Genomic DNA, 20193 nt, shown 5'->3' on the forward strand with positions numbered 1-20193 from the left:
GCAGAAACCAACACAACATTGTAAAGTAATTATCCTCCAATTAAAAATAAATTTTTTAAAAATGTAAGCTCTTTTAGGGCTTGCATTTTCTCTGCTTCCATCACTGATTTCTTTGCATTTACTAACAACAGTGTGTGTTTCAACAATAAATGAGTGAAATAAAATCACAAATAAAGGATTTTAATATACATTTTTCCATAGAAGTCATACAGACACAAGAAAACATGTTAAGCATCACAAATTATTAGGGAAGTGCAAATCAAAGCCATAATGAGACACCACCTCATGCCTGTTAGAATAGCTATTACCAAAAAGGCAAAAAATAAGTGATGATGAAGATGTGGAGAAAAGGAAACTCTCATACATTCTGGGTGAGATTATAAATTGGCTCAGGGAAGATAGTAGAAAGTATGGAGGTTTATCAAAATATTAAGAATAGAGCTACCATATGATTCAGCTATTCCACTTCTGGGTATTTATCCAAAGCATATGAAAATACTAATTTGAAAAGATATATGCACCCCTGTATTCATCACAGCATTATTTACAATAACCAAGATAGAGAAACAACTTAAGTGTCCACTGATGGATGGATAAAGAAGAAATGGTGTATATATGGAATAGAACCATACTCAACCTAAAAAAAGATGAAACCTTGCCATTAGTGATAACATGGGTGGACTTCAATGGTATTATTCTAAGTGAAATAAGTTAAATAGAGAAAGACAAATACCATATGACTTAATCATATGTGTAATACAGAAAACAAATAAACAAAAGCCAAAATAAGTGAGCAGACCAAACCAATCAAAAGCAAACATGTAGATACAAAGAACAGAATAGTCACTATCAGAGAGAAAGAGGAGGGGGAGTGGAGGGTGAAATGGGTAAAGGAGATCAACTATGTGGTGATGGAAACTGAATTTTCAGCGGTGAGCACTGTGCAGTGTATACAGAAGTAGAAATATAATGGACTCATGAAACTTGTATAATATAAACCAGTGTTACCTAAATAAACAGTGTATTAAAATAATAATAAATCTTGAAATATCCATATCACAGAAAAAAAAACTTTTTGGTCCCCTTTGCCAGGATAGTCTTTAAGGCCAGTTTTTTATGTTTGTTCCAACTCAAAGAGTGCATTTCTTATTTGTCTCCTCAAGTTCTCTCTGGTGTACTTGTAGTTGGTCTACAGCTAGCTTTTTGTTCTTATGGAGCTAATGGTCTCTTCTTCATTGGCTATCACCAAATTATTATTATGTTTCAAAGTTCACTTGTGTTTGGACTTCCCCACACTTTGTTCTAAACAGAGTCTGTTCACTTGGATCTCTCTGTTACGGTACACCTTTCATTCTAGGCAAAGCCTGTGTGTGGTTCAGTACTCTCAGAGTGACCCCTCTGCTTTAGAAGCAGGTTTCTGGGTGAGGTCAGTAACCTAATGGTATTATCTCTCTTGGCAAAGAACCTCTATCCTTTGAACAGGGGCCACTGAAACTAGTTTATCATACCAGAGGTCAAGCTTCTACCCTATGAATGAAGGCTGGTAAAGAAAGAGATCTCCAAAATATGTTAGCCATTCTTTCTTTGAATAGAGCTTCTGCATCATTTATATCCTAGGGAATGAGATATGTTTGCAACATACTACTCTTAAGATGATGGGCTTCCCAAATGGCACTAGTGGTTAAAAACCCACCAGTCAATGTAGCAGACATAAGAGATATGGGGTTTGATTCCTGGCTTGGAAAAATCCCCTGGAGGAGGGCATAGCAACCCACTCCAATATCCTTGCCTGAAGAATCCCTTGGACAGAGGAGCCTGGCAGGCTACAGTCCATTGGATTGCATAGAGTTGAATGTGACTGAAGCGACTTAGCATGCATGCATGCAGTCTCAAGTTGATATGGCAGCATTTGTCTGGTACCGAGGGGAAGAGGAATCTGTATATTTTTTCTTACACTTGTCTATAAGAAAGTCATGCTGTGCTGAGAGAGGAGAGGAAGGAAGTTGGCCCTGGATCAAATAAGTATGTGTGACTATTTATATTGGCTTTATTCACAATATCTGATAACTGAAAACACCTCAACTGCCAAACAATTTAAGAGTACCAAAATTTGGTACATATGTAAATAGAATACTCATCAATAAAAAGACTGAGTTACTTATAGATATTACAACATGAATAAACCTCAAAATCATTTTCCTCAGTGAAAAAAGCCTGAGATAAAAGGGTGAATACTGTATGCAAACATATTTATATCCAAAAGAAAATCACATCACTGGTTATTTGAAAATGGATTTGGAAGGAAGCATGATTAATAAAGGGCATGATATATCTTTTGGAGGTGATGGAAATGATCTGTATCTTGATATGGTGATGGTTTCACTGATGTATAAAACTGGCTAAACTCACAGAAATGTATACTGAATGAATGAAGTTCATTTCACACTAATTATTTCTCAATAAAGTATTTGAGAAAAAATCATAAGTAGAGCTTCATTTTTAGATGCAAGGAGTTGCGTTTAGAGCACTGACTCACATATATCTTATTTTGGATTGGAGATTTTAAAAAGATCTTTTTGGTCCCTCCCAAAAAATTCTCACTAGAAAACAGTGCTTGTATACATGTTGACTCCTATTAGACTTAGGCTGATTTTTCCCTCATTTTCTTTCTTTTCTTCTTTTCTTTTTTAAGTTTGAAGTCCCTGTTCCTCATGGACCTTGGTTCTGGAGTCTAGATATCTTAATAGCTAATTTATGCTTCTTTCTTCCCCAGGAGGCCTGTTTCCCAGAAGGTAAAGGAAGCCTCAATGCTGCAATTATTAGAAAAATTTATATTTTTATGCCAAAAGCATAGCTGTTATGAATAACTGCTGCTGTTATTTTGGCAGGTTATCAGATATCCCAGATGATTCAAGGCCTCTACATGGATATCTAAGACAATCTATTTTCCTTAAAAGCATTCAAGCACTAGAGAATGCAGGATAAAGACTATCCTGCTGATTGATTTCTCAGGTTTACTTTGCATAACTACAGATTATAGTTACTGGAAGTATTTCAGAGTTATCCAAGCATCACTGGAAAATTCAATTCTTTCTCTTCTACAAAGGATATAACATTTTCCAGTGTCAAATACTAAAGGAAATTTCCTCATAAAGGAATTTATAAGACAATAAATATCCTTATTACATAGTGTGATAAGGAAAATAAGCTTAATTTCTCTATAGAAAGAATATGAAACTGAGATACTGAACATGTATTTGGAAATTCTGAGAGGAAGGGATTTCATTTTATTTTGACATTATTTTTTTCAGTATTTGTAGTTGTAACATAGACATTAACTTTGTTTACTCTTTTTAGAACGAAAACAATAAAAAGGCAAAAAAATCAGAATTCTGAGGCTTCTTTTTACAGAATATGCAAATTACCAAACAATATAAGGTAAGAGTAAATTTTAAAATGTGTGAGTTTTTGACAAATAATAAATCACCAACTATTTAACCATTGACTACTCTGGGAAAAATACTCTTCTTTTGTCAGATATAAATGTCTTTAGCTATAAACATTAATATTAGAATGAGTTTGTTAGGAATCATTTCAATTCAGTTTAGCTGCTCAGTCCTGTCCAACTCTTTGTGACCCCATGGACTGCAGCATGCCAGGGCTGTTCGGTCCATCACCAACTCCTGGACCTTGCTCAAAAGTTAAAATGATCTGGTCCCTTGACCCCAGGCAGGATTAAAGAAATATAAATAAGATACACTATTTTTCAAAAAACATTTCACAACTATTACTGTGTTTCCTTTCACTGTCTAAATAGTTTATACTTCCTCAGATCCTAAGAAAAATCTACTTAAAATCTTTCCCCTTTATAATTATCTGCATATTTAATTTTTGATGGAGCTGGTGAATAACAAAAATATATCAAAATGACATCATACCATTTTACTGAAAGCCATATTTTTCTCCTGCAAAATATTATACTTCTTTCAGATTTCTTTATTAAAGAAAAAGTTTATAGATTAAGAGCATGGATTCAAGAGCCAGATTTCTGGGCTCCAGACTTCAATTCTGACCCTAGTAGGTGGCTTTCAACATATTTTATTTCTTGGCACTTCATTTTTCTTACTATAAACCAGAGAATACAATACTACTCACCTCATATTATTGTTGTATATATTAAATGAGCTACTATGAAAGCATTTAGAAAAGTGGTCTATAAAAGATTCCACATAATGTTTGCCATTATTACTGTTGTCTAGGCACAGTCATGCACATAAAGGCCTGAGGAGAAGGAGTGATCTTATTTGAACTGTCTAGTAAATGTACTAATGATGACTATGAAATTTATATTCAAGATAAATAAGAATGCAATAAACAATTTATTCATATATATCTTTTGTTCAGTATCAATTTCTAAAGTAATTCTATGTAGACAGTGTAAATCTCTTTCTTAAACACTATGAGCTGTTAGCTGAGGAAATGTGAGAAAATTGCATTTATGAAAAAGAATTTGAGGCTTATCTGAAATTTGAAGAATTTGAGGCTCATGCATGAAATTCTAGCATGCAAGTGATAATAATTTTTGTGTTTGATTGTTCACAACTTATTCTTTGTGAGTGTATAACTTACATCAGAATCCAAAGTTTCCATTACCCAGAAAAAGTAATCACAACCTTTAAGTAGTCTTAAAATTCAGTCATTTTCTTTGTATCTGCTGGTAATCTAAGTTTGCCAAGCTAAGTTTTACTAAACGAGACTACTGAAGCCCTTAATATCACCAAACCAAGATACCAAAATTGCTTCCAAATGTCATTTATTGAAATATTTGTGCTCTCACAATCAGTCTTATGACATTGCATTCATTGCATAAATCATAAATAGGAAATATAATCAGAAGTGATACTTGCAAACATGAAAGTCATTTGTGTTTGAAGGCACTGTATAAGTTTCATGAGGAAAAGATCTAATTCCAGCACTTGTATGAATCAGTAATTTTTAAGGTTAAAATAAATAATGATCATAGAATAGCTTTGTGACTCCTATACTGAAAGAGATTATTTGTAGCTAGGATGACAGCCAAGAGTTCATTTGTTTATTTGGCCTTGTACCTCTCAGCAGGTTTCTGCCATGGGTGACAGGGAAACATGCAACCACTCAGAAGTGACTGACTTCATTCTTGTAGGCTTCAGGGTCCGCCCAGAGCTCCACATTCTCCTTTTTCTCCTATTTCTGCTTGTCTATACCATGATCCTTCTCGGGAACATAGGCATGATGGTCATTATCATGTTTGATCCCCGGCTGAACACACCAATGTATTTCTTCTTAGGCAACCTCTCCTTCATCGACCTCTTCTATTCTTCTGTTATTGCACCCAAGGCTATGATCAACTTCTGGTCTGAGAGCAAGTCCATCTCCTATGCAGGCTGTGTGACTCAGTTCTTTCTCTTTGGCCTCTTCATTGTGACCGAGGGGTTTCTCCTGGCAGCCATGGCTTATGACCGCTTCATTGCCATCTGTAATCCTCTCCTCTACACTGTCCAGATGTCAACACATCTCTGTGTTCAGTTGGTGGCTGGTTCCTATTTTTGTGGCTGCATCACCTCAGTTCTTCATACCAGCATGACATTTGCTTTATCCTTTTGTGCTTCTCGGACCATTGACCATTTTTACTGTGATACTCGCCCCCTTCAGAGACTATCTTGTTCTGATCTCTTCACCCTTAAAATGGTTTCTTTCACCTTCTCTGGCCTCATTGTCTTCCCTACCATCATAGTTATTATTGTTTCTTATTTGTACATTGTGTCCACAGTTCTAAAGATACCCTCCACTGAGGGACGTCAGAAAGCCTTCTCCACTTGCAGCTCCCACCTGGGAGTCGTGAGTGTACTGTATGGTGCTGTCTCTTTTATGTATCTCACTCCTGACACATTTCCTGAGCTCAGTAAAGTGGCCTCCTTGTGTTACACCCTACTCACTCCCATGTTGAATCCTCTGATTTACTCTCTGAGAAACAAAGATGTCAAAGAAGCGCTATACAAACTTGTGGAGAAGAAAAGTACTATTCTGTGATTATTATTTCTCTTCCACTAATGAGTGGTGTCTGTTTATTTTGTACTCTTCTGGTCATCAATGAAAGTATTCTCCTCAGTATCATAGAAATATTATCAAAAGCTTTTAAAAGGTAATGTATCCTTTCCATATATTACTTTTTTTTTTTTTTTATGTGAGCATTGTCAAACCTAAATGTCCTAGATACTGGAGATTATCTGGATACTGTAGAAGCATTTTTCATGGTGAATCTTCAGACTAATCTCAAATAAAATTTTATTTCACAAAATTTATTTCTATTTTTATGGCAAAGTGTTGGACACTATTTTAATATATTATTACAGTGGTTAAGGAATTATTTTGAATGATGTTAGTCTTTAGAATTGGTCCTTCCCTTACACACAGCCCCTGGTGTAGACACAGACAAGTAGACTGCCAGATATTTCTCCAGCAAACATGGAAGAGAAGCACACAGTTGCAGTTCAAGGTCTGCAGCCAAGGCCAGACACATGTAAGTTCCTGAATGACATGGGAAAGAAAACTCTTAAAGATGAGGAAAGAAAGACTGACCATGTCAACTACCAATTGCCATCTACCTCTATAAGGATTAAATCATATGCTGGTATAGCTGCTGATTTTCAACAACCTCTGAAAGGAGTTAGGGTAGAGTGCAGAAATGAGACATTCTGTGCTCTGGGAAAAACTGGCAGGACAGGTCTTCAGATAGATATTTTCAGGAGCCAATTTGATAAGCCCAGTTCTTGTATCTCCTAATATCTAGAAAGGCACTAAAATCCTTCATGATGACAAATGTTCCTTGTGACTAGCAGAAAACTTCTGTAAAAAATTTGTGCTTGATTGCATGTACTCCCCCTTCAACAAAATCACATACATATACTGACCATCTTTGGAGCAGTTACTCAGAGCTACCTGAGGTGCTGTCTCCCAGACTATAATCTTCATTTTATCCCAAATAATATTTGACTAATGAGCCTCATGTTGTGTATTTTTTTAAGTTTTGATAGGTGCTATAGTGAAAAGAGTCCTTGGCTTTTCATTGGCTGAATCCTTGACAGGAAAGAAGAGGACTGTTTGTCCTTCTCATAAGGCTCTGTTCTGTTGTAGGTGTGAAAGCCCCCCACTTTGGCTTTCAACTCTATTTAATTCAGGTTTCTGTTTACTAATTTTTTTTTAACAATCATTGTTTAATTTTCACTTGAATCAACTATTTTGTACCTGTTCTATCAAGAGCAAGTAAAAACAAGATGAAACCAACAATAAGTAATTTTCATCATATGCATGAACTTGAGAAATTGTATATTGAGTGTGTCAGGCATAGGGGAGTGCTCTGAGGACCTTCTTGCTCATGGATCTTAATATAAAAAACAAAGTGGGAGATAGAGATATACAAATCTTTTTGAGCAATCATTTCCTTAAATGAACCTTCATAGTTTTTCCTGTATTAATTATTTAAGAAATATTTATTAAAAGAATAGAAGTCAGGCAGTTGTCAAAATAGAATATGATCCAAAATTTACTTACTATGGCTCTGTATCTTCATTTATTCCATTAATTTTATTCAATCTCTGTCTAACATATTTGATCTTGTAGCAGGCTTAGGTATGAATAAACTTTAGGGAATTTACAGTTTAATGTTGGAATCAGATCACTGGACAGGTAATTAAAATCTAGAGATTTTATTTTATTGTTTGATGTATGTAAACAGTAAGCATGAAGATTGTAAAGTGAGATGCCTGAGAGTGAGCTATGGTCATCAAGGAAAGTCTTCCTATGGTTGCATGGAAAATATATTTGAAGGACGTAAGATTGGGGTTAGCAAAACTGCTTTATCAGTTTATGGTATTGATGGGGCTTTAAGTATGACAATGTAATTTTTAAAAGGCTTATTTAAAAATTATAAGTAAAATACACAGAACATAGAAGCTGATTAGTATGAGAGGGATGCAGCAAAGAAGGTGTGTCTCATCATTTTGAACCTGAATGATATGTGTGGTGATGATACAAACATAAAAATAAATCTCTTAGCAGGTTAGGAATGGAGGAGAATTTCCTTGAAAAGTAACATCTACCAAAAATCTAAAGTTAAGATCATATTTATGGTGAGCGAGCCAAAGCTTTCTTGATAAAATTAGCAGCAAGGCTAGGAAGTCCCCATTACAAAAACCTTTCAACAATCCAACTGTAAGTCTTAGCTAATGCAATAGACAAGAAACAGAAAGAAAAGTGGTATGGACTGAATTATGTTTTTCAAAACTCATATGTTCAAGACCTAACCCCATTATTATAGTGTATGACTATAGACTGGACCCTTGAACACACTGGTTTGAAATATACAGGTTGTCTTATACACAAATTGTTTTCAATAAATGTATTAGAAGTTTTTGAATACTTGAAAAAACTTGCAGATGAACCATATAGCCTAGAAATATTTTAAAAATTTAATAAAAGCTAGATGTGTCATGAATGCATAAACTGTATGTAAGTACTACTCTATTCCGTCATTTATTGTCATAAAACATACACACATTTATTATAAAAAGTTAAAATTTACCAAAACAAATGCACACAAATACTGACAGACCATACCTGAAACCATTTCCAACTGAGAGAAATGTAAAAACAGAAGAATGCAATATTAAATCATAATTATAGGAAATTGATTGTAGTACATACTGTGCTACTGTCATATATTTGTAGCTACCTCCCTGTGACTGTTGTAGTGAGCTCAAGTCCTGTGAGTATACACATAAGGCTCCACCTGACACTCCATGTGAGCTTCTAGTCTCTCCAATAAACTGGATACCACAATAAAAAGTGATCTCTCCCACTTCTTATATATTTTTCATCCTGGTTAGTGCAATTCCTTAAATATAAACACTATAGGACTCCTACAAAATGCCACTAGTGATGCTGGAAGTTCTCCTAAGAAGCAGAGAATAGTCATGACCTTGGAAGGAAAAGTTGAACTTCTTGGTACATTCAACTGATTGAGGTCTGTAGCTATGGTTGCCCATCATTTTAAGATGTATGAATCCTGTGTAAGGACTATTAATTAAAAAAAAAAAGAAATTTGAGAAGATGTAGCTTGCTGTAGCTATTCCAATAGGCATGAAAACTTTGAACTTTTGTGAAATACTTTTATCTTGTATTAAAAATGCATATTTTATTGTGTGCAGGATTGCTATAAGAAAGACATATCTATAGATTCTAATACAATTTGAGAAAGTAATTATATGACAATGTAAAACAAAAGGAAGGTGAAGGATCTAAAACTGGAAAATCTGATGTCAGAAAAGGATGGTTTCATAATTTTAGAAAGAGTTTTGGCTTAAAAAGTGTCAAGATAACACAGGAAGCATGTTCTGCTGATCAAGAGGTGGCAGATAAGTTCCCAAATGCCATTTAGAAAATCATTGAGGAGAGAGGATATCTGTCTGAACCAGGTTTTAATGCAGATGAAAGTGCCATTTTCTGGGAAAAAACTATCACAAAGGATATTTATTAGTGAGGAAGGGAAATAAGCATCAGGATTTAAGCCAGGAATGGATAGGCTCACCTTATTGTTTTGTGCAAATGTGTTCAGGTTTATGTTCAAAACTGTCCTTACCTATAAAACTACTAACCTCCAAGATTTAAAGGGAAACAATAAATGGCAGCTGCCAAATTTTTTTTGTACAGCAAGAAAGACTAGACAAGTACTCTTTTCTTTTCTGAATTGGTTCCACTAAGGCTTTATCTCTACATTAGGAAGCACCTTGCTGGAGGGGTATGTCTTAAATTTATTTATTAATTTTTGATATTTAATAGTGTCCCTGGCCACCTGGATCCCCATGAGTTAAAAACCAAAGGTGTCTACTTTCCCCCTGAACACAACATCTCTATTTCAGCCTCTACATCAGGGGGCATATGGATCTTTAAGGCTCATTACACACAATACTCTGGAAAATATTGTCAATGATATGGAAGAGAACTGTGATAGAGAGATCATGAAAGTCTGAAAGGATTATACCATTGAAGATGCCATCATTGTTATAGAAAAAGCTGTGAAAGCTGTCAAGTCTGAAACAGTAAATTCCTGCTGGAGAGACTGTATCCAAATGTTGTATGACTTCACATGACTTACAATAAAGCCAATCAAGAAAATCATGAAAGGCATTGAAGACAGGGCAAAAAAAGCTGGTGAAGTGAGTAAGGTGTTTCAAGATATGGATGTTGGAAAAATTCAAGAGCTGATTAACACAACAGATGAATTAACAAAAAAATTGATTTATTTTTACTTTTGTTACCCTTGTTAGAGGAGATTGATCCAAAAAAATACTGCTAAGAGTGATATCAAGAGTGTATTGTGTATGCTTTCTTCTAAGAGTTTTATGATTTCAGATCTTACATTTGAGTTCTGAATCCATCTTGAGTTTATTTTTGTATATGGTATGAGAAAGTAAACCCTTTTGTATGATTCTTTTGCATATGGCTATCCAGATTTATCAACACCATTTATTAAAGAGTCTGTCTTCTCTCTATTGTGTACTTTTTTCTCTGTTATTGTTATTTATTGATGCATAAACCTGGATTTACTTCTGGGCTTCCTATTCTGTTCCATTGATCTATATGTTTGTTTTTGTGCCAGTACCATACTATTTTGGTTACTTTGCTTTGTAATATAGTATGAAATACAGGATCATGATATTTCCAGTTTTGTCTTTCTTTCTCAAGATTGGTTCAGCTATCTGGGAGCTTTTGTTCCCATATAAATTTTAGAATTACTTGCTGTCATTTTGTTTAAATATGTCATTGGTAATTTGATAGGGATCACACTAAATCTGTAGATTGCCTTGGGTAGTATGGCTATTTGTACAATATTAATTCTTACAATTCAGGAGCATGACGGATATTTGTTTCTTTTGTTGTCTTCAATTTCTTTCATCAGTATCTTACAGGTTTCCATGTCCAGATCTTTCATCTCATTGCTGCTAAGTCACTTCAGTTGTGTCCGACTCTGTGCGACCCCATAGACGGCAGCCCACCAGGCTCCCCTGTCCCTGGGATTCTCCAGGCAAGAGTACTGGAGTGGGTTGCCATTTCCTTCTCCAATGCATTAAAGTGAAAAGTGGAAGTGAAGTCGCTCAGTCGTGTCCGACCCTCAGCGACCCCATGGACTGCAGCCTTCCAGGCTCCTTCATCCATGGGATTTTCCAGGCAAGAGTACTGGAGTGGGGTGCCATTGCCTTCACCCTTTTTATCTCATTAGTTAGATTAAAACTTAGGTACTTAGTTCTTTTTGAACCAAATATAAATTGAATTTTCCTTAGTTTCTCTTCCTGATAGTTTGTTCTTAGTGTACAAAAGCACTATATGTTTATGTATGTTAATTTTTATTCTGTAACTTTGATGAATTCACTTATTAGTTCTAATAGTATTTTTGGTGGCATCTTCTAGGATTTTCTATACATAGTATCATAACATTTAAAAATACTGATAGTTTTATTTTATTCTTTCCAATTTGAATTCTTTTTCTTGTCTGATCATCTTTATTTTATTCCTAATTTAGAGGAAATTTTTTCAGCTTTTCACTCACGTTGATCATTCAAATCTAAATGGATGTTGAATCCTATTCAAAGCTTCTCATGGATCTACTGAGATGATCATATAACTTTCATTTTCAATTAGTTAATGAGGTGAACATATGGACTGAATTGTTGATTTTGACCCATCCCTTCATCCCAGGGATAAATCTCACTTGAAGATGGTATATGATCCTATTCATGTATTGTTGAATTTTTTTTTTGCTAATAAGTTGTTGAAAATTTTTGCATCTATACTTAACAGTGATGTTGGCTTGTACTTTTGTTTTATTCGTGTTATGTCTGGTTTTTTCATCAGGGTGTTGGCCTCATAGAATGACTTTGGAAGTTGTTCTTTCCTCTTCAATTTTTTGTAATAGTTTGAGAAGGATAGGTGTTAAGTCTTCTTAAATGTTTGGCAGTATTCTTGGAAAGCTGTCTGGGCTGGCTGTTTGTTGGGTAGTTGCTATTACTGATTCAATTTCATTCAGTTCAGTTCAATCGCTCAGTCGTGTCCGACTCTTTGCAAACCCATTAGCAGCAGCATGCCAGGCCTCCCTGTCCATCACCAACTCCCGGAGTCCACCCAAACCCATGTCCATTGGGCTGGTGATGCCATCAAACCATGTCATCCTCTGTCATCACCTTCTCCTCCTGCCCTTAATCTTTCACAGCATCAGGGTCTTTTCAAATGACTTAGCTCTTCGCATGAGGCGACCAAAGTATTGGAGTTTCAACTTCAACATCAGTCCTTCCAATGAACACCCAGGACTGATCTCCTTTAGGATGGACTGGTTGGAACTCCTTGCAGTCCAAAGGACTCTCAAGAATCTTCTCCAACACCACAGTGCAAAAGCATCAATTCTTCAGCCCTCAGCTTTCTTTATAGTCCAACTCCCACATCCATACATGACCACTGGAAAAACCATAGCCTTGACTAGATGGACCTTTGTTGGCAAAGTAATGTCTCTGCTTTTAATATGCTGTCTAGTTTGGTCATAATTTTCCTTCCAAGGAGTAAGTGTCTTTTAATTTCATGGCTGCAATCACCATCTGCAGTGATTTTGGAGCCCAGAAAAATAAAGTCTCTCACTGTTTCCACTGTTTCCCCATCTATTTCCCATGAAGTGATGGGACCAGATGCCATGATCTTAGTTTTCTGAATGTTGAGATTTAAGCCAACGTTTTCACTCTCTTCTTTCACTTTCGTCAAGAGGCTCTTTAGTTATTCACTTTCTGCCATAAGGGTGGTGTCATCTGCATATCTGAGGTTATTGATATTTCTCCCGTCACTCTTGTTTCCAGCTTGCGCTTCCTCCAGCCCAGCGTTTCTCACGATGTACTCTGCATATATGTTAAATAAGCAGGTTGACAATATATAGCCTTGACGTACTCTTTTTCCTATTTGGAACCAGTCTGTTAGGTTCATGAATCAAGGCAAATTGGAAGTGGTCAAACAGGAGATGACAAGAGTGAACATCGACATTCTAGGAATCAGTGAACTAAGATGAACTGGAATGGGTGAATTTAACCCAGATGACCATGATATCTACTACTGTGGGCAGGAATCCCTTAGAAGAAATGGAGTAGCCATTATAGTCAACAAAAGAGTCCTAAATGCAGTACTTGGATGCAATCTCAAAAATGACAGAATGATCTCTGTTTGTTTCCAAGGCAAACCATTCAATATCACGGTAATCCAAGTCTATGCCCCGACCAGTAATGCTAAAGAAGCTGATGTTGAACAGTTCTATGAAGACCTTTAAGACCTTCTAGAACTAATACCCCCAAAAGATGTCCTTTTCATTATAGGGGACTGGAATGCAAAAGTGGGAAGTCAAGAAACACCTGGAGTAACAGGCAGATTTGGCCTTGGAGTACAGAATGAAGCAGAGCAAAGGCTAATAGAGTTCTGCCAAGAGAACACACTGGTCATAGCAAACAACCTCTTCCAACAACACAAGAGAAGACTGTACACATGGACGTCACCAGATGGTCAACACCAAAATCAGATTGATTATATTCTTTGCAGCCAAAGATGGAGAAGCTCTATACAGTCAGCAAAAACAAGACCAGAAGATGACTATGGCTTTGATCATGAACTCCTTATTGCCAAATTCAGACTAAAATTGAAGAAAGTGGAGAAAACAACTAGACCATTCAGGTATAACCTAAATCAAATCCCTTATGACTATACAGTGGAGCTGAGAAATAGATCTAAGGGTCAGATCTGATAGACAGATTTCCTGATGAACTATGGATGGAGGTATGTGACATTGTACAAGAGACAAGAATCAAGACCATTCACAAGAGAAAGAAATGCAAAAAAGCCAAATGGCTGTCTGAGGAGGCCTTACAAATAGCTGTGAAAAGAAGGGAAGTGAAAAGCAAAGGAGAAAAGGAAAGATATACCCATTTGAATGCAGAGTTCCAAAGAATAGCAAGGAGAGATAAGAGAGCCTTCCTCAGCAATCAATGCAAAGAGAGGAAAACAATAGAATGGGGAAGACTAGAGATCTCTTCAAGAAAATTAGAGATACCAAGGAAAAATTTGATGCAAAGATGGGCTCAATAAAGGACAGAAATGTTAGGGACCTAACGGAACCTAACAGAACCTTATATCTTAAGGTTCTGTTAAGATATTAACAGAAGATATTAAGAAGAGGTGGCAAGAATACACAGAAGAACTATACAAAAAAGATCTTCATGACCCAGATAATCACGACTGGTAATCAATATGTTCATATTTTCTATTTCTTCTTGATTCAGTCTTGGGAAGTTATACATTTTTAGTAATTTCTCCTTTTCTTTTACTTTTTGCATTTTATTAGCCTTTACTTTTTCTTAGTAATATTTTATAATTATTTGTATTTTGGTGGTGTTGTTTGTGACTTCTCTTTTATTTCTGATTATACATACTTGGGTTCTCTTTTTTTCTGACAATTTTGGTTAAATGTTGATCAATTTTCTTTATCTTCTCAAAGAAACAGAACTTTGTTTCATTGGTCTGTTCTATTGTTTGTTATTTGCTATTTTACTTGTTTCTGCTCTGATCTTTATTATTTCTTTCCTTCTACTCACATGTAGTAGTTGGTTTTTCTTTTCATTTAATCTTTATTATCTCTAACTTCCTTTAGGAATAAGATTAGAGTGTTTATTTGAGATTTTCTTCTTTCCTGAGGTAGGATTGTACCAGTATAACTTCCTTCTTGTGATCTCTTTTGTTGCTTCCCATTATTTGGATCATTGCTTTTCATTTTCATTAGTCTCCATTTAATTATGACTTCCTTGTTGATTTCTGCACTGACCTATTGGTTATTTATTAGTGTACTGTTTCGTCTTCACATCCTTATGTTTTTGTAGCTTTTTCTTATAATTGATTTCTAGTCATATACTATTGTAGTCAGTAAAAATGCTTGATATGATTTCAACCTTCTAAAATTTACTGAGACTTACTTTGTAGTCTAGCATGTGATCTATCCTGAAGAATGTTCTGTGTACACTTGAAAAAATGTGTTCTGCTGTTTGGGGAATGTGTATGTGTGTGTGTATATATATATATTCCATATATACACTTTATGCATGTATAGAAATAGAGGAAAACAACAGAATGGGAAAGAATAGAGATCTCAGAAAATCGGAGATATCAAAGGAACATATCATGCAACATGAGCACAATAAAGGATGCATAAGTATCTTTTCTAGCTAAAGGGAAATATTATTAGAAGAAACAAGAATCTTAAGGAACATTTTCAAATGTACAGAACATAACTGTGAAGTCTTAAAAATATTTTATGTAAGATTTTTTCTTTTCCAACATATTCATTGAGGAATCTTTATATATTCTAGAGTCATCCAACTATAGCCTCTAGGCCAAATGTTTGCATTTGTTCATTTACCTATTGTCTATGGTTGGTTTCACACTATAAAGGCAGAACTGAGGATACAGGAATACAAGACATATGTTTCTCTTTCAATTGGATTGTTTCTCTTTTCCTGTTCTATCGCCTATTGTTCAAACCCCACCATGGTTCTCAGTCTTGAAGAGATTTCCAGGCTTCTGAGATCCTTTAACATCTCCTCTTTTAGTGCCTTGAAATCATAGGTGGATCTATAATCTCCTGATCTTGCTAATACCTATGTTACTTCAAAATCAGCCCCACCTTTCCCTTCAGCTCTTCCATGGACTGTTTAGATTATTCTGTGTATTAATAAAAACATGATGTATTTACAGTAGAGATAAGAAATTAATTTCTAAATGGTTGTAACCCATTCAAATGAAAAATTATGAATACCCTTCTGTGTAAATCATGAAATAAAAGAAGAATCAAATATTTATTATCCAAATGTGTTTTTTAAAATTATTAAGTTTTGTAAGTATAACTCTAGTCCTTATGTCCTCTAGAGAGAGTATCTAACTCTCTAATGGTCTTGTGAACTTACTAATTAATATTTTTTCTCTCATTTTTCTTTTTTCATTATATCAATAGAAAATACATCATAGGTGAGAAAGGTCTTAATCCCCAAAGAATACCTTGCAGAGGGAATGCTCATCATCAAGATTTCCCTTCCCATGAAAGAATTTCTTTCAGGACCCATTTCTAGTATATTTTTTGATTTAATCAATGAAAAGTATAGTAAATGAGACAGAGAGATAAACCACAATTTGTGTTAGCACCTGTTCACCTTAGCAATTTGAGACATGATCTTAACAGTGATGAAATGCAACCTACCTCGCAGAAAAACTTCCTGTTAAACAAAGATTTGTTTCTTTTCATACTTTTGTTTCTTTTCATACTTTTGTTTCTTCATAAATGTACAATACAGTACTTATCATAGAGGATATACTAAGATGAGAAGTAGTATCCATTCTTGTGAATCTATTTTATACGTAAGTTGTTCTCAACATTTTTCCCATTTAGATAACTTTTTCTGTTGAAATAAGAAACTTTATATATGAATTTTAAGGAAAGTAAGCATTTTGTAGTTGACAGTCTTGACAGAGGTTTTCTTTCTCTCTCTCTTTTTTAACCATTCCTCTGCCTTCTAAAATCGATCAGTCAACACTCTTAATAACCTTTAAAATTTTCAAAAAAGTAGATACTCTAACTGTGCCGAATTGATTTTAATATACTTTCACAATTCTAACTAGTTTGAGAATAATGTCACAGGAATAAAATCATAGTTCTGGCAACAAAAAATATAAAAAATTTTAGGAGACATTTCCTAATTTAGATCATATGTGATTTTATTTATTTACTGTAATTATTTTATGTATATAAAGTTATAAAATTTTATTATAAAAGATATTTCTATGGTACATGAGTTTTTTAATGTATCATTTTTATAGTATGTGAGGTTTTAAATTTATTGTCAGTTTTCTTTAGTATTTTATGATTATTGAATAACAAGTCACTATGCTCCTCAACCTCATGACTCTAAATAAATCTCTTGAATATGTTATTTGTTCAATAAATAACATTCATAAAATTAGAAGAAAAGCTACTTTCTTTCTTTACCTCTCAGTGTATTTTATCTGAGGACATTTTATAGTCAAAATAGCATAAATCTAAATAAATATAGTACAAGCTTGTTTAAATACATAGTTTTTCTTTTGTGGCTATCTCTAAATTGTTCTATGTGCCTTCCATGCTGCATATGAACAGATCTTTGTATTTGTAATTAAATTTTTTCTGCTTCTGAAAAGACAGAAAAATATGTCAAAGATCTTTAGAATTCTTCACTTGCATTCTAATCTGAAAAATTCAAAATAAGCGAAAGAGAGAAGAAACAAAGGAAGAAAAATAGGAAGGAAAGAAGGGTGGAAGGAAAACAATAAAGTCTGATTTCATTGTCTTCAGGAAATATAAGCAAGAATCATTCTGTTTTCAGCAAACTGTGCTATTAAGAGTGTATGTCACCATAGGCACAAAAATAATGGAGAAACAAGGATATGATGTAAATGTGTAAAAATGCATTTGAGTCAGTTCTAATGAGATGGATGAAACTGGAGCCTATTATACAGTGTGAAGTAAGTCAGAAAGAAAAAAACCAATACAGTATGTTAACACGTATATATGGACTTTATAAAGACAGTAATGATGACCCTATATATGAGACAGCAAAAGAGGCACAGATATAGAGAACAGACTTTTGCACTCTGTGGGAGAAGGCAAGGGTGGGGTTATTTGAGAGAATGGCATTGAAAAACGTATATTACTATATATGAAATAGATGACCAGTCCAAGTTCGATGTGTGAAACAGGGCACTCAAAACCGGCGCACTGGGACAACCCAGAAGGAAGGAATGGGGAGGGAGGTGGGAGTGGAGTTTGGGACAGAGGAACACATGTATACTGATGGCTGATTCATGTCAATGTGTGGCAAAAACCACCACAACATTGTAAAGTAATTAGTCTCCAATTATAATAAATGAATTAATTTAAAAAAATTTAAAAAAGGATCATGCTTTTGTCAGGATCTGAAGTGTTTCTTCTAAAGATAGAAAGACAGGTGCAATATTTACATATTATTTTTCTAAAGTAGATAAACTAATCATTAACAATAAAATGAGATTATAAATTAAACAGATTTTACTCCAGGTAAAATCTTAAGTGGGAAACACCATTCATTAAAGGAGGCAGCTTTCAACACCAGCAAACTGATAATAAACCCAGGGGGAAAGGGCTATTTCCAAACATTTTCTTAGAATCTCCACTTTGCCAAAGCACATTTGGAGAGCAAATCCATAATATTTGTAAATAAGCATATCTGAAAAAGGATAACCAGTCAGATTTAACTCTTCACTAGGAAGACTTTTTTAAAAATAGTTATCTTTTTTTTTCATTGATGATTTGTTAAATATTGGGAACAATATGGTATGAAATGATTTTATCCCATGCTGGTTCCTTCTTATTTTTACTACAACATGTATTCTGATTGTTCATTTCTTTCATGTTACTATCTCTCCAGCTCTACCTTTATCTCAGCTATGAAGAGTAAGCTTAATAGGAACTTCTCAGAGGTGACTGAGTTTATTTTGCTGGGATTTAGAACCCCTCCAAAGCTACAGATCCTCCTGTTTCTAGCATGCCTGTTGGTCTATGTGGTCACTCTGGTGGGAAATATCAGCATGATAGTTGTCATTAAGATGAACTCCAGACTTCAAATGCCTATGTATTTCTTCCTCAGAAACTTGTCCTATTTAGATCTCTGCTACTCCACAGTCATTGCTCCCAAAACTTTAGCTAACTTCTTGTCTAATGAAAAGAAAATTTCTTACAAAGGCTGTGCCATCCAATTTTTTTTCTTTGCTCTGTTTGTCACCACTGAGGGCTTTCTTCTGGCTGTCATGGCATTTGATAGATTCTCAGCCATTTGCTCCCCGCTCCTGTATCCTGTGCAAATGTCCCCAAAACTCTGTGTTCAATTGGTAACTGGATCCTATGTCTGTGGCTGCATTAATGCTGTAGTCCAAACAAGTTTCACCTTTAGTTTGCTTTTCTGTGGAGAAAACAGATTGGACCACTTTTTCTGTGATGTCCCAGCCCTGATCAAGATCTCCTGTGTGGACACCTTTGTGAACAAGGTTGTACTGTTTATTCTTTCTGCTCTCATCATCATCACCATCACAACTACCATTCTGGTTTCCTATGCATATATCCTCTCTACTGTCCTAAAGATGCCTTCAACTCATGGCAGGAGTAGGACTTTCTCCACCTGTGGCTCCCATATAGCAGTGGTTAGCTTATTCTATGGGACTGTGTTCTTCATGTATGCTCAACCTGGAGCCATCTCCTCACCAGAGAAGAACAAGGTTGTAGCTGTGCTCTACACCCTTATAATACCAATGTTAAATCCTCTAATATACAGTCTGAGAAATAGAGATGTGAAAGATGCTGTGAAAATAATATTACACAGTAAATGATTCTCTCACTGATATTTGTAATGCCTTTATAATATATAATGGACAAACTGTGTTTTCTAATTGTCTTAGTTATTCTTGTTTTTATAAAATTACTATACCAAAGATAGTTATATATATGACAACAAATATTTTTCTGTTTTATAATATAATATGTCTAACAGATACAGATATATAGATCATTATTTTATTTCCTTAAAATGTATGAAAACATTGTATGTTCTCAACTTGTGATGTGACAATATTTTTATTTCAATGTTACTTTGATTAGGAATTCAATATTAAGAGCTTCTCTTACTCATTAAAATAATATTATATCAGTGTGAATAATATTATATCATAGTTTCTGTAGATAAAATAATTATTCTTTAATTCAAAGCAAGTGAACTGATATTTCTTTGGACAAGATAACAGCCCCACTGTGTATTAGTAATGGAATAGTAATGGTTAGTTACATAGAATACTTTTGATATGAGGTATATCCTTCTCCAAATTTCCATATTTGTATTCTGAGGAGTATCATCCAAAGAGTTCAGTTCAGTTCAGTTCAGTCGCTCAGTCATGTCCGACTCTTTGCGACCCCATGAATCGCAGCACGCCAGGCCTCCCTGTCCATCACCAACTCCCGGAGTTCACTCA

General features: G+C 34.8%; 2 protein-coding genes across 2 annotated transcripts; both read left to right on the forward strand.

Moving 5' to 3' along the window:
• The first annotated feature begins 5070 nt into the window (after positions 1 to 5070).
• On the forward strand, positions 5071 to 6069 carry LOC102268423 (olfactory receptor 9K2). Its single transcript, XM_005896313.3, has one exon. The coding sequence runs from the start codon at positions 5128 to 5130 to the stop codon at positions 6067 to 6069; it is 942 nt and encodes a 313-aa protein (XP_005896375.1). The 5' UTR covers positions 5071 to 5127.
• A 12552-nt stretch (positions 6070 to 18621) lies between these two features.
• LOC102268700 (olfactory receptor 9S13) lies at positions 18622 to 19557 on the forward strand. The gene has a single exon (XM_005896314.1). It carries the CDS (start codon positions 18622 to 18624, stop codon positions 19555 to 19557), a length of 936 nt encoding a protein of 311 aa, XP_005896376.1.
• The last annotated feature ends 636 nt before the right edge of the window (positions 19558 to 20193 follow it).

The sequence above is a fragment of the Bos mutus genome, unplaced genomic scaffold, assembly GCF_027580195.1.
Source record: "Bos mutus isolate GX-2022 unplaced genomic scaffold, NWIPB_WYAK_1.1 CTG403, whole genome shotgun sequence".
Lineage (NCBI taxonomy): Eukaryota > Metazoa > Chordata > Mammalia > Artiodactyla > Bovidae > Bos > Bos mutus.

What these genes read in the sequence shown, in the direction of transcription:
- LOC102268423 (XM_005896313.3), top strand. Translation starts at nt 5,128, where the DNA reads ATGGGTGACAGGGAAACATGCAACCACTCAGAAGTGACTGACTTCATT.
- LOC102268700 (XM_005896314.1), top strand. Translation starts at nt 18,622, where the DNA reads ATGAAGAGTAAGCTTAATAGGAACTTCTCAGAGGTGACTGAGTTTATT.